The sequence below is a fragment of the Durio zibethinus genome, chromosome 2, assembly GCF_047325235.1.
Source record: "Durio zibethinus cultivar Kanyao isolate XHJ-2024 chromosome 2, ASM4732523v1, whole genome shotgun sequence".
NCBI lineage: Eukaryota > Viridiplantae > Streptophyta > Magnoliopsida > Malvales > Malvaceae > Durio > Durio zibethinus.
Window position 1 is genome coordinate 38,013,639 of NC_143163.1, and position 14,672 is coordinate 38,028,310.

At 32.3% G+C, this 14,672-nt stretch overlaps 2 protein-coding genes and 2 pseudogenes across 3 annotated transcripts; 1 reads left to right on the top strand and 3 right to left on the bottom strand.

Annotated features, from left to right (window-relative positions):
* The first annotated feature begins 1,791 nt into the window (after window positions 1–1,791).
* On the top strand, window positions 1,792–7,736 carry LOC111318230 (uncharacterized). Of its 2 annotated transcripts, XM_022920967.2 has the most exons (6): window positions 1,812–2,012; window positions 2,741–4,287; window positions 4,837–4,950; window positions 5,067–5,216; window positions 5,512–5,670; window positions 7,235–7,736. In XM_022920967.2, the coding sequence occupies exons 2-5, from the start codon at window positions 2,755–2,757 to the stop codon at window positions 5,656–5,658; spliced, it is 1,944 nt and encodes a 647-aa protein (XP_022776702.2). In that variant the 5' UTR covers window positions 1,812–2,012; window positions 2,741–2,754; the 3' UTR covers window positions 5,659–5,670; window positions 7,235–7,736. The 2 variants fall into 2 exon arrangements, with proteins under 2 accessions (XP_022776701.2, XP_022776702.2); XM_022920966.2 differs by lacking the exon at window positions 7,235–7,736 and having other exon boundaries at window positions 1,792–2,012; window positions 5,512–5,916.
* On the bottom strand, window positions 7,223–9,101 carry LOC111317737 (cytochrome P450 CYP749A22-like; annotated as a pseudogene).
* A 141-nt stretch (window positions 9,102–9,242) lies between these two features.
* On the bottom strand, window positions 9,243–11,692 carry LOC111317738 (cytochrome P450 CYP749A22-like). The gene is made up of 5 exons (XM_022920152.2): window positions 11,393–11,692; window positions 11,046–11,269; window positions 10,479–10,711; window positions 10,025–10,403; window positions 9,243–9,868 (listed from the first exon to the last, which is right to left on the bottom strand). Exons 1-5 carry the CDS (start codon window positions 11,676–11,678, stop codon window positions 9,425–9,427), a joined length of 1,566 nt encoding a protein of 521 aa, XP_022775887.2. The 5' UTR covers window positions 11,679–11,692; the 3' UTR covers window positions 9,243–9,424.
* A 685-nt stretch (window positions 11,693–12,377) lies between these two features.
* On the bottom strand, window positions 12,378–14,550 carry LOC111317583 (cytochrome P450 CYP749A22-like; annotated as a pseudogene).
* Between the last annotated feature and the right edge of the window lie 122 nt (window positions 14,551–14,672).

Consider the following 14,672-nt stretch of genomic DNA (forward strand, 5'->3'; position numbering starts at 1 on the left):
ACCGACCCCCTCCTTCCTCAAATAATAAAAAGAAATCCTCATTGCCTTAACCATTTTAGGACTTGAAAATTAAGTGTGAGCACGAAGAGAGAGTCTCAATTTAAGACTTTTGAGTTAGACAAAAACGTCTGTAAATGGTTCAAATTGAATTTTAGGCTTCATAACCATCTATAAACTCCTTGGACATGATCAACAAATATTGGGTTCACTATAAACCTCAAGAGGGATGCTTTTAGAGAGAAGAATTGGGCTTTGAAAATGACTTGGACCTAATTGCCCAATATGGTTAAAATTTTTTGAGATATCAAAGAAAATATAAATATGACAATTTATGTATTTATATTCTATAAATTATTAAAATTTATGTATCGTATTATATTTTATATAAAATTATATGTCATAATTTGTTCAAAAACAAAAATCTAAAATATATATTTTTAATTTTATTAAAGTTATATATAGTTATTATTATAATTTTAAATTGTATTATTTTCGTATCTTATTTTTATATTTTATTTATATTATATAATCGTATTATATTTTAAATTATCAAATCAAAAAAATTAACTCAATTAAGCTAAAAAAATGGATTTATTAAAAAAAATACTTAATTAAAAATTAAATTGACATAAAACTTGTGATTTTATTGTAAAATTTGAGGTTTTGTGTCCAAATCTTATAAATAAACTAAAGCTTACAGGATAAGAGGAAGATAAAGGACTTTTACCAATTGATAAGACATACATTTCTCTTTTTTTTTTTTAAATTGTTTTTATTTGATATTTATGAAAATTTAATAAAAAGTTTTAATATTAATATCTTTTTATATTATTTTTTTTATTAATTCATAATGTTTAATTTAAAGAAATAAAATATCATAAAAATATGTTTTTTTATGGACATAAAAAATAGAATTATTACTTATTTAAAATAAATATAGAATTATAAAGTAGCATATAATATACAAATAATTTTTATATTATTTAATTTGTATAAATAAATTTTTTTGAATAAAATTAAATATGTTTAATATGATAAAATGTATTAATTAATTATTTATTTACTCATAATTTTATGTTTAATTTAATATTTTAATTTATTCTGATAACAATTTAACTTATTTTGTTGTTAAAACTTTAAAAAATATAAAATATTTATAAATTGTAATATTATATAAAATACTCATAAAAAAATATTTTTGTAAAAGGTATAAGTTATATAATCAAATATATTGATATAATAAAAATATGAATATAATAATTTTTTCATAAAAGTAAAATTTTTTTAACTTCATTTTGTTAGTTTTTCTCTTATATTAAGATATTAAAAAAGTAAAAATTACAAGAAAAATAAAAAATTATTGAATTTTCACATCTGTTTTTTTTTTAAATTAAAAATTTATCTAAATAAATTTTTTTTTTATTCTATTACCTTTTTTTTTTTTTTGTTTTCCGTTCCAATTCAAACATAATGTTAAGTATATCATTTTGGAAATTAGGCAGAAATAACAAAAACAGGCGCCATGATGAACTCACTCACATAAACTTCCACGAAAATTCCCATTGCACGTTTCAACACCCTCATGGCGTTTACTTCCGAATATGCCCCTCTTACATGCAACAATTTAGACCAATCGCAAACTGACACCTCATCTCATCGTCTGTGACGTTCCGTGTATCACAGTGGATGAAACCGTAACATAAACCGCCGTTAACCCTCCCCCTTTGCCCTCGTGCGTGTCAAACAAGAATCAAGATTTTAATTTTAAAAATTTTAAAAATATTTTATTTCATTTTTTATTATTTTTCCTCGAACTTTCCCGTTTTGATACTACGTCGAAAACTTGTTTTGAAATCCATTTTTTTCATCACCAAAATTTTCCAAAACCCTAGCGTCCCAATCCACAATCGTGCCAATGCTCTTACTGTTCATCTCGCGCAGTAAATCTCTTGTCTTTTCCCTTTAAATCCTTTCTCTTTCTCTTAGTTTTCTTCCCGGTCACTTTGATTAAGGTAAGCTCGTTTCGTTGCATCCTAGTAATTTGATCTTTTAATTTTATTCTTATTGTCAAAATTAAAATTTTTTATGGTGATTGTTTCGTGGTTAATCTTATCTTTTGTGATTTCTCTTTAATTCGTTTTCGAGTTTGCAGAAGCTGACTGGAATTAGGGTTTATATTTGGTATTTTTGTGGTTTTCATCTGTGAATTTAGTGAGTCCGAGTTTGTTAGGTTATTTGACTTTGCTTGAATTTTTTAAAAATATCTTTTTAATCTTTATGTGATGAGCTATGTTTCTCAGAATTTTGAGGTTTGATCTTTTTGCCAAGCTTCAATTTTAACATTTTTTTAACAATTAATTAACTTCACGATCTCTGTGTGTATTAGATTATGCTATTGAATATTGAGGCCAACTTCGATAATGGTTGAACCAGAGACAGGGGTTTAAATACTTGTACATTGGTATAAAAAGGCTATGTTTTGATTATGGTTGTTATTGGGCTATTTTTTCTCATTATAAAATGCTTAAAAATGTTGCTTAACTGTAAAAAGTTATTGATAATCGTGTAAAATTATGAATGTAAGAGTGCCAATATGTTTATATTTTCTTTTTCATAAGTTTAAGAAAGGGGAGATGTATGTACATAAAAGCTTGGTGTGATATTATTGTTACGGGTTGTTATAGATTGTGTATTCTTGTTACTAACTTATCATGGGTATTTTATGTATTTGTTTACACAGGAAGTGAGAGCAAAATGAGAGGGAAAGGAGGAAGTGAAAGTAAAATGAGAGGGAAAGGAGTGATGGGAGGTCTTTCTCAACCTAAATCTTGTTCCAGGAAGAAAACGCGGAAAAGTGGCAACATGAAAGGGAAATTTGAGAATGTTGTTCTCATTGATGTGGATGGTGATAGATGTGAGAATGTTATAATCATTGATGCTCCTGAATCTGTGGAGGAAGATTTACAAGGTTCCAGTAGGTCAAAGGGAGGCAAAAAATTTCCTTCCCCAGGTGTAATTAGCATTGATGATGATGAAACTGATGATATGGGTGATCCCAATGTTTTTGTTGAATGTGGTGGTGACTTGGATAGTGATGCCTCCTCAAGTAAAAGTTGTCCTGCCCCTGACTTTCCGCAGAAATCTGCAGGCTTAAATGGTGAGGAATGCCACTTTTTCAGGGAAAAGAAATCTGCATTTAAATTATCAAAGTGCAAGAAAACCTGCACTGAGCCTCCTTGCGGAAAACGTTTTGGTTTAAGTCCTGAGTCTGAGGATAGCATATCTGAAAGTGATTGTTCTGATTGTGAAGTCATGGAAGGTTCTGCTGGAAAACTTCGTGAAGAGTGGGAGAAAGCTTTCCAAAGAAAGAAATATAATGTTAGAAATGGCCAATCTGGTTTAGAGGACCAGAATAGTGCCTCGGGATTATGTAATGATACTCCAGGAGTTGAAGGAGAAAATCAAACCAAACAACATGCTGAAACCCCTGCATCATCTGGTTCAAGTGATTCAAACATTCAGAGACAGAACTCTTCTGCCTTTGAGACTCATAGAGATAGTTATTCGCGTGGTACTTGTCTTAATTGTAGGACAGAAGGCCCTTCTGTAGAATCTGATAAGAAAATTGACCATGAAAGCTTTTCACAGCCAAAATATGGGCCAAATGCTGAACCACATTTTTCTCATGTTCAGGCTGATGTGATATTTGGAACAGAAACATTTATGAAAAATCCTCCTTCAAGGGATGGAGATCAAGAGTTTCCTCAGGCATCCTCAAATTGTGAGCCATACCCAAGTGACTTGCAGCATGGAAAAACGGGTTCAAATGGACAAGAGAAGCTACAATCCAAAGAATCATCGATGTCAATTGCTAAATATTCAGATGAAAAACGGGTTGACCTTGGCATGACTCCTTTTGATGTTGAAGTTGGAACTGTTTTTGACGAATCCTCTTCTGTTAAGATTCCATTAGGTGGAAATGGAATGCCAGTAGTCAGGAGTAAGAATTATTGTGATAGAGAGAAGGTGCTATCCAGGAACAGTTCTCAGTATGATGAAATTCAAGTCAAGCAATTCAGTTCTGGAGCAGAGCAATCAAGTGTTAATTCTGTGTCCAACGGTAATAAATATGATGAAAGGGTTACATTGAATGTTCAAGGTGTTGATGTTACAGCTTCTGGTGAAAAGGATATAATTATTAACCGAGAAAAGCACAAGGAGACTGATGAATACAAGCGAGCTGAGGAAGAAGAATGGGCATCAAGGCAGCGAGAGTTACAAATTCAGGTTTGGCACTTAAACTATTAGTTCTCTCTCTTTTGGTGTGGACTATTCTTTTTGTTTTCAGTCTATTGCTAGAATTTTAGGAACAAGCAATTGTAATTATTTAAGCAGTTGCTCGGGTGAGGACCGTGAGGTAATCAGTAATCTGCATTCTACTATAAGTTTGAATGTTCCATGTTTAAATGGTGGTGTGGTCTTTCAGTTGCCAGAAAGTCTGCTGATGCAATTGGTGCTTATTCATCACTCTTTTAACTTCAAGACGCTTCTTTTGGGTTCTGTTTGTCATTCTCTATGATGTTAACTCAATGTTTAATTTTGTAAACAACATATCCACAAATAATTTGTTAAACAAACTTCAATGACTGTCTTACTAACAGTCTTATGTTTAGCTATTTTGTGTTAGCTTCAGGTTTAGCTCATGACATATACATGTAAGAGGCAATCAGCTTAATCTTTTTATTTTTTTTAATTTTCAAATTTAACATTGTTTTTAAAACATTGATTTTGAATTTTTTACTTTTTAGCATGTATTTAAACTCACTTCTTTTGCAGGCAGAAGAGGCTCAAAGAATGCGGAAAAGAAAAAAGGCTGAAAGTATGCGACTATTAGACATGGAGAGACGGCAAAAGCAACGTCTGGAGGAAATGAGAGAGTCACAAAAGAAGGTAGAGATATTTATTGATTTTTTTCTTATTCTCCTTGCGAGTTGGTTGTAGATCCTTTTTTAATCCCTTGTATTTGAATAATTTTGTCTTAATCTGTTAAATGATTTCTACTTCAGGATGAAGAAAATATGAACTTGAAAGAGCAACTAAGAAGTGAAGTAAGAAAAGAGCTTAGTAAATTGGAAATATCATGCATTGATATGGCCTCATTACTTCGTTGCTTGGGAGTCCCTGTAGATGGTGGTTATTATCCCATGTCCGATGAGGTGAGCAAAATTGGAATCTGTTTATATTCTGGCAACATTAGTATAGTTTCTTTTGAATGCAAATCCCGGAAGATTTTGATTGATATGTGTATCTTGCTATCCCAGTATCCACTAGTCTCAAATTGGGTGGTCCATTTCTATTACGTTGCAGCAGTTAGAATAGTAATCACATTATTACTTCATTAACTTCTGGATGTACTTCCTGCACTGTGAGGCCATGAGCAGATTACAACTTGTGAACTTACGCATCTTAAAATGTAAAGTTGTTTCTAACAAAGATTAATGGTGATTTCAGGTGCATGCAGCTTATAAACGAGCCTTGCTAAGATTTCATCCTGATCGAGCATCTAAAACTGATATACGCCAGCAGGTTGAGGCGGAGGAAAAATTTAAGCTCATTTCTCGCATGAAGGAGAAATTTTTGGCTGCTTCATGTCACTGAATTCTAACAAAGGTTCAAATTTTGTTACTACAACGCAAATTTTGTTGTTTCATTGGCCACTGGGGTTTCACTTTTTTTTTCTGATATTGCATATGTTAGAAATTTTTTGCCAGTTCTGATCAGGTGAACTGGTCAAAAGTGTAAAGCAGTTTCTTGTAAATACTTGCAAAGATATCATTGCTAGAGGTTTGGACCGTCAGGTTATAATTTTATAGTGCATCTTTGAGAATGGATTATTAATTGACAAAATGTTGCGGATATGATGGGGTTTTTTAAAAAATATTTCTAATTTTACCCATGAATTTTCTATCTTTATACTTGTTCGATTAAAGAGAACATTCATAAATATTTTTAAACTCGTAAACTTTAAGTATCAGTTTTAATATTATACCAATTGATTCAAAAGTCAGCACGGATTTAATGTGATAAGCACAATTAGTGAGTGGAGGTGTGCCGGGGAGACGATGAATTTGTAAATTTTGCATTGTTACTTGCTTGTTTCAACAAAAACTATTCCGTTTATTAAGTAAGAGAAATCCAAGAATGCTAAGCTTGCTTTAGTTTCTTGAATCTAACCTGATTTAATAAGTTTTTTAACTATTTGATCACCTCTTTACTTTTAGTTCAGGTAGATAAAATAATTTGTGTGTTTATGTTGTGTATGTTACGTGTTAAATTTATATAAAATATAAAAATTATCGTGTCATAATTTGTATTAACTTATTAAACATAAAATATATTTTGTGATTGTCACCAAATTTATATATTTTTTGGTCAAATTTAAATTTGCTTTTTTTCTTTCATACATTTTTGTGTTATATCATCATGTCTATTCAAATTAAGAAGTGGATAATTTTAATTTTTTTAAAAGCTTCTATATTACTAGGCAGAACATTTAAAAACTTACTTTATTAATTACCATAAGCCAAAACATATCCACAATCTAGTTTGCCAATATATCAAGTGAGGATAAAGTAATCAGATGCTGATTCATTACATATCTAATTGCTTTATTAAAATTATCAATCCTTGTTAAAATCAAAGTTATCTTTTCTTGTTTTTTGTTACATAACCTGATAAGAGCACAAATTAAGTAAGCTAAAATTCTAGGTTTTGCCAAAGGAAAAGGAAACAGAAAGAAACTGACAGTATTGGATGGTGTATATCATTTTCATCTTTGTCCCAATCTGCAGCAGGTTAGTAGCACACTGTCTTGTAGTTGTGAAGTGGTTTCTGATGACCAACATTTGTGTTTGGAATTTACAGTAATGAATGTTTGAGGTGCTATCAATATATTGCCTGGAAGTGTACATTTTAAATGTTGCAATGTTGCTGATTTTGTCCATAGTACTTATATGCACAGTAAAAGTTCTAAGGATAAATATTAAATTTGTTATTACATTATGGTTTAATATTAAATTTTTTCGTTTGGTATATCATCACATGGCTGGAAATTAATACAGTAAATCCATTAACATTGCTAGAAATTGTTTTTCATCCACTTTTTATTGATAAAATACTATATTTTATCATTTTGGATATTAACAGCTGAGTACTGTAAGCATCATTCATGCAGGGGATGAAACAACAACTGAATCCCATGTTGTGGCTTAAGTGTGAGAAGTGCTAATGGTGAGTGGACATAGGCTGGGGAGAGGGTAATGGTGTAGCGTTGCAGAATCATGGAGAGAGCAATCTTTGTGGTAACAAAGCTCATACCAACGCAAGAGCGAAGTCCCAATCGAAAGGGAATGAATGCAGCCGCATTGTATTTGGTAGCTTTGGCTATCCCTTCAGCAAATCTCTCTGGTTTGAAAAGATGAACATCATCTCCCCATAGTTCAGGGTCATGGTGAAGTGCCATGTTTGGGATGGTGAACTCTATATTAGTAGGATGGATGAGCTTTCCCAATTGAGCTTCTCTTCCAACTTTTCTTACCATGCCATTTACTGGAGGATATAATCGTATCGTTTCATTGATGATCATGGTCATCAGTTTGCACAATTGGAATCAATGCGTCAAACTATAACTGCATTCTAAAAGATATAATGTATGCTAGTGAAATGATTAGAGTTTACAGTTTTCTTACAATTTTTAGTTTGGCAATCCCTTCAGAATGTGGGTTTTGATTACCAAATACTTCAATCACCTCTGTTCTTGCTCGCTCTTGCTCGCTCTTGCCAATCTGTATGGATTGCTAAAAGCAGGATCGTCCATATGAGCAAGGATTTAGCTGTTTCTTGTCCAGCAAAATAGAAAGTTTTACACTCATCTACCAAATCTTCTATCGAAAGCCTGTTTTTCTCAGCCAAATCATGAAAGGCATTTAGAAACAATTAAAAAATCACACACGAGAAATAATATTTAACGTGATTTAATTTAATTATTTACATTGATGGATGAAAGAAGAAATTTATTATAAACATAAAGAATTAGAGATTACAAAAAGTACAAAATATTATAAACAAACATTAATCTCGAGCCCTTGAAATAATTTTAGGTTTTATGTTTTTTAATGTATAACTTATAAAATATCTTCTATCTCATGAAATTTGTGTTTTTTCAAATAATTTTTTTTTCACATTCTTATAAACCTATATTTCATATAGAGATTTCATAACTCTTTCTTTTAATTTCAAAAATTAATACTTATTTTATATTTATAGAGTTTCGTTACTTTATTATCAATAATTTTTATTTACTAAAAACTTTTACTTATTAAAAATATTTATTTTTAATTATTAAATAATTGTTTAACTAATAAAATTTTATTGAAATTCAAGTAAATTTTTAATTAAAAGTTGAGTTAATATCTAACATTTTTTACTCTTTTTTATTGTACAAGGGCTTCAAAATTTTAAAATTCACTTGTTACTGTTTATTAATTGCTTGTCTCACAATTCATAATTTTCATGTAAAACTCAAAATTTTCTTACATTATTATTGTCATTTGTACAACCTTCTCAGCCACTATCATTGGTTAATTAGATTATCTTCTAGAAGCATATAATCATAATCATACCTTTTCTTTGAACAAGAAAAGAAAGTTGAAAATAATCATATGTTCCAATTACCTGATAAAGTGTCCTACCAAAAAAAAAAAAAAGATTATAAGACAAATAATAAACCAACATTTGACACTTCAAACTTGATCTTAATATATCTTCTAATAATCATCAATCTATGTGGTTGCAACTTGCAATATTATTGCATATGTTATGATATGTATAAAATGTAACATTTCAATCTCATATTAAGATCAAGTATGATTAATAAAATGCATTTCAAAAAGTTATATCTTATGACTTTGCTCTTAGTATTAAACTTAAAATTATGTACAATATAGGTTTTATTTGAAAAAAAAAAACTTAATTCCAAAATATATATACTACATTAAAATATTTATCTTATTGTAAATTTTAGATGTTAATTACCGTGCCATATTCTACTATAAAAATAAATTATAGTCCGTTTTCATTTTAATTTTATAAATAAGTGATTTTTCTGTTTGAAAAGGAGATCTTCGAATTTGCTCTTTGAATAAAAATATTATGAATCAGTTATTGAATTAAATATTCGAGAAAGAAATTAAAATTGTAATTTAAAATTTAACATGAAAATAAGATTGGGTCTTTCAAGTTTCAAGAGAGGATAGCCTGATTTTAATATTACTAACTTAGGCCCAAATCCAACCCACTTAGACCCGGCTCTGGCCTCCTATGATCTACTCTCTCTTCATGTTTTGAAGTCCCAGACCCAGTCAATTCAATAACTTTGATCCTTCTCACTGTGCAAGATAACCTGTATTCCATGTTGCGGCATAAGTGTAAAATGAAAAACCGGTGAGTGAATATAAGCTGGGGAGGGGGTGAAGCTGTAGTGTTGCAGAATCATTAGGAGAGCAATCTTTGTTCCCACGGTTGCAAAGTTGAAACCTACACAAGTTCGAGGCCCAATTCCGAAGGGAAAAAATGCAGCCACATTGTTGTTCGTAGCTTTAGCCACCCCTTGTGAAAATCTTTCCGGTTTGAACAAATGAGCATCGTCACCCCAAATTTCAGGGTCGTGATGAACTGCCAAATTTGTAATGAACAAGTTCAGGTTAGCAGGCAGAATGAGTTTCCCCAATCTAACTTCTCTTTCACATTTCCTTACAAACCCAATTACAGGAGGATACAGTCTCAAGGCCTCGTTGATGATCATGGTTATCTGCAATTGTGGGAAAAAGAATTTCAATCATTCAAATTAAGAAAAATCTAGAATTGGTACTTGAAGTTGCTAGACATCGAATTTTAAATGCTGAAATTAAGAGTCTAGGGTTCTACTGACAGACGGACTACCAATAACTATGAGTAACTTTCTTACAGTATTTAGTTTAGATAAACCGTCAGGATGTGGATTTTGGTCACCAAACAGCTCGATCACTTCTGCTCTTGCCTTGTCTTGCCAATCTGTATGGATTGCTAGAAGCAAGACAATCCATGAAAGCAAGGAATTACTGGTTTCTTGTCCAGCAATGTAAAATGTCTTGCACTCGTCAATCAAATCTTCTGTAAGGAGCCTTTTGTTCTCATCAACATCGTGATAAACTTTTAAAAGCAACCCAAGAAAATCAGTACCAAAGCTGTCTACATCTCCAATTTTCACTTTTTCTTCTCTTCTCTTGATAATCTCCATGATGGAGTTGTGCATTACTCTCAGAAGCTTCTCTGCTTCTATCTCGTCAGAGGTTTTCCAAATTTTACTGCCAAAAGGAAACGACACTGATCATGAAAAGGATAATGGATACATTAAGTGATTAGGCTAAGGTGGAAATTACCTGATGCCTGGAAACCTAACTTTGAAAGCATTCCTTCGTGAAATGACGGAATATTTCATCAACATATCGAAAATGTTCTTCCCTTCCAAGTAACTGCTTCCGAAAGCTGTCCTTGATATTACCTCGGAAGTCAATAACCTAAATTCTTCAAACACCTCAATCTCTTTCCCTTCGTGATGTTTCCAAGATTCTAGCATCTTTTCAACACTTACTATCATTTCCGGAATCATGTTCTGCCAAAAACCAACCTCCATGACATTAAGTTCAGTGACCAAAATTCTGTGCCTATTCATGATTGCATGCTTTTTCAATCAGTAATCTTAATCAATATTAATTTTCTTGGTAGGTGATGCTCCTTCATGATGGAAATTTTTGTTGTGAATTGGATTCAAAACAAAATTTTTTTAAATTTTAAACCATTTCCCATCAACTAATTAATTTACTCTTTACTACAGAAAAAATGAACAGACCCCAGAACCAAATTTGATGATATAGTAGTAGGAGAGCTTACTCAAAAAGGTAATCATCCAGACTCAATACAGCTAAAAAAAAAGTAGGAGAACTTACTTTGAGGCTTTCCCCTTGAAAAGCATAGTTTATTAATTTCCGGTGTTTTACCCACCGTTCACCTTCAGATGTAGCTAGTCCATTCCCCATCAGCTTCATGACATAGAATGGGAGCCCTACTTTTGGATATGTTCTACCTCTGTTGTTCAATATCTCTTTGATTAGCTCTGTTTCTGTAATCACTAGTTGAGGTTGAGCACCATTCCAATTGAGGTAATTCTTCCCTATTCCCCAGAAAAACAAACAAACAAACAAAAGAAAAATGAATAAAAAAAATGGTTAATTATAATATTTCTTGGAACTGGAAGTCATGATCAGGAGAAAAAAAAAATCATATCAAGTCTTACCATACTTGTTGATCCATAAATAAACCTGAGGTTGCACCCTGGAAAATATATCATGTGATAAAGCCATGGGTTTGCTTGAGGCTTCGTTTCTCATTTTCAAAATCTCTTTGGTGTTTCCATGGATGAATTTGTAAGAAGGGCCTTTAATTCCTTGCAAACCTAGTACATACTGTATGTAAACTGGAGTCCACCACAACCTGTGTAAGAACCTGAAGAGAACTAAAAGCAGGCACAGGCAGAAAAAGCTTGAGAGAATGATCATTGGATTTCCCACAGTTGTGATCATTTTTCTTTCACTTTATTTTCTCTTCCCAACTCTATCAATTGAAGGCTAACACTGCATTATTAATCTGAATCGAATTTACCCATTTATTTATGGTTCAAAGTTGGAGACAACCAAATTTGGTGCCTAAGCTTTTGGCTCCATGTAATTATTGTTGTGATTATTATTACATTATTTCAGTTTCAATAACCACTTGCTTCACTAAAATATTAATATTGTCAAACTTCAACCAAAAACGTGAATTCTATATGCAGCAAATGTTGTCTCACAGTGTGTATTATACTCGGTAACATTAGCCAAATGCTGCTGATTTTGTCTCATAGTGGTTATATGCACAATAAAAGTTTGTGGATAAATGTTAAATTTGTTATTACATTATGGTTTAAAATAAAATTTTGTCATAAACACAATGATTTCTGTTCACCACTTTTTCCTTTCTTACCATCAGTTAGGAATCATTCAACTCCCAAGGAAGATAAAAAGGTACTATTATTCTAAATAATCTTTTGAAAACATTTGGACACTGACAAGAGCATAATCTTGTTTCTTTGTTGCCAAAACGTGAAATCCCCACACTATATATCAGCACAATATGGCTGGTAAATAATACAGTAAATCCATTAACATTACTAGGAACTGTTTCTCATCCACTTTTTATTGATAATACTAAATTTACCATTTTGGAGATCACCCGCTGAGTATCTAAGCATCATTTATGCAGTGGATGAAACAACACTGAATCCCATGTTGTGGCTTAAGTGTGAGAAGTGCTAATGGTGAGTGGACATTGGCTGGGGAGAGGGTAATGTTGCAGCGTTGCAGAATCATGGAGAAAGCAGTCTTGAGAGGGTAATGTTGTAGCCTTGAATCATGGAGAGAGCAGTCTTTGTTTCCCTGATGGCGAAGCTCATGCCCACGCAAGATCGAGGCCCCAATCGAAAGGGAATGAATGCAGCCGCAATTTTTTTGGTAGCTTTGGCTATCCCTTCAGCGAATCTCTCTGGTTTGAAAAGATGAACATCATCTCCCCGTAGTTCAGAGTCATGGTGAAGTGCCATGTTTGGGATGGCGAACTCTATATTAACCGGAAGGATGAGCTTTCCTAATTGAACTTGAGTTCCAAAATTTCTTACCATGCCATTTACTGGAGGATACAATCGTAGAGTTTCATTGATGATCATGGTCACCTGTTTGCACAATTAGAATCAATGCGTCAAATTATAACTGAATTCTAAAAAATATACTGTATGCTATTGAAATGATTAGAGTTTACAGTTTTCTTACAATTCTCGTTCTGGCAATCTCTTCAGAATGTGTGTTTTGATTACCAAATACTTCATTCACCTCCGTTCTTGCTTTCTCTTGTCAATCTGTATGGATTGCTAAAAGCAGGATTGTCCATGCAAGCAAGGAATCAGTCATTTCTTGTCCAGCAAAATAGAATGTTTTACACTCATCTACTAAATCTTGTATAGAAATCCTGTTTTTCTCGTCCAAATCATGATAGGCATTTAGAAGCAATCCCAGAAAGTCACAGCCGAAGCTGTCAGCTTCTCCGTTCACTACTTTCTCTTCCCTTCTTTTAACAACCTGCATCACACAATCATGTATTGCTTTTTTCAGTTTCTCTGATTCAATTTCATCAGCAGATTTCCACAACTAGCTGCAAAAGCGGACCAATATTAATTCTGCTTTGAAAAACAGGCAGCTACACTCCAGATTAACAATTTTTTTTGATGAATCCAGATTAACAAATTTAAGGTTATAGGAACTTACCTGATGACTGGAATCCTGGTTTTATAAATATTTCTGCATACAATTATTGACAGCTTCGTCAACATATAAAAAATCTTCTCTCCTTCCAAGTAACTGCTACCAAAAGCTGTTCTGGATATAACTTCTGAAGTCAATAATCTAAATTACTCGAACACTTCTTTGCCTTCGGCCTTTCCACTTGTCTGGCATCATTCAACGCTAGCAACTGCTGCTGGAGTCATGTTCTGCCAAAACCATCCTCCACTTTGAATTACTATATGTAGAATTTATATTTGATATTCTCTGGGTATATATAAATATTATTCATTGCCAATGAATCATATAATAATATTTTATACAAAAATTTAAAAATATTTTTAGGATTTTAAAAAGTTTCAATTTTTTTTTTATGAGATGTGATTTACTACAGTACATAAAATAAAATCTCTAAGATAACTTAGATGGTAAAATTGCTGATGTAATTGTTGTAAGCAGTCATTCAATCAACCAATCAAGTCTATGGCAGCAAGAAGTTTCCTTTAAGCACTCCCCATGAAAAGCATAATTGGCCAACTTCCTCTGCCTTGCCTATTTCTCACCTTCGGACGTAGCAAGCCCGTCCCCTAGTATCTTCCTAAGGAAACATATAACCTTCCTCTTTGGAAGAGCCTTTTCACTATTTCTCAGCACTTCTCTGACTAGTTCTGGTTCTTTAATTACCAGTTGAGCTCGAACTCCATTCCAAAAAAGATAATTCTCCCCCTATCAAAGAAAAACAAAAAAGAGTTAGTTGGTTCTTCGAAACCGAAAGTAAAATAGAAACCTAGTGAAAAAAAATCTTGCCTCACCATAACTTTTGATCCAGGAATAAGTCTGGGCCACCACTCTGGGAAATAAATCATGTGTCAAGGCCATAGGTTTGCTTAATGCTTCCCTTTCCATTTCAATTGTTGCTCTGTTGTTTCCATGGATGAATTCATAAGGAGGTCCTCTAATTCCCTGTGAATTCATGATAAACTGTATACGGCAAGGAATCCACCATTTGTAGAGGACTTTGAGCATAGCTTGCAAGGAGGAAGAGACATAAAGAACCTATGAAAAGAATTAAAAGCTTGTCCATTATGTTTATTTTCTTGTCTTAATCAATGAATTGATAACATTTCCATTATATATAGGGACTGAAGAGATTTTGCTCTAGAAACCGGCTTTTAATTTGTTCCCATTTGGTAACATTGCCTTAGA

Excerpts from the sequence above, each read along its gene's own strand:
- LOC111318230 (XM_022920966.2), top strand. The coding sequence starts at position 2,755 with ATGAGAGGGAAAGGAGGAAGTGAAAGTAAAATGAGAGGGAAAGGAGTG. Across the intron at positions 4,951-5,066 it reads TGAGAGAGTCACAAAAGAAG|GATGAAGAAAATATGAACTT; the intron begins GTAGAGATATTT and ends TTTCTACTTCAG. Across the intron at positions 5,217-5,511 it reads ATTATCCCATGTCCGATGAG|GTGCATGCAGCTTATAAACG; the intron begins GTGAGCAAAATT and ends TGGTGATTTCAG.
- LOC111317738 (XM_022920152.2), bottom strand. The coding sequence starts at position 11,678 with ATGATCACAACTGTGGGAAATCCAATGATCATTCTCTCAAGCTTTTTC. Across the intron at positions 10,712-11,045 it reads TTCAAGGGGAAAGCCTCAAA|AACATGATTCCGGAAATGAT; the intron begins GTAAGTTCTCCT and ends GGTTTTTGGCAG. Across the intron at positions 10,404-10,478 it reads GTTAGGTTTCCAGGCATCAG|TAAAATTTGGAAAACCTCTG; the intron begins GTAATTTCCACC and ends TCCTTTTGGCAG.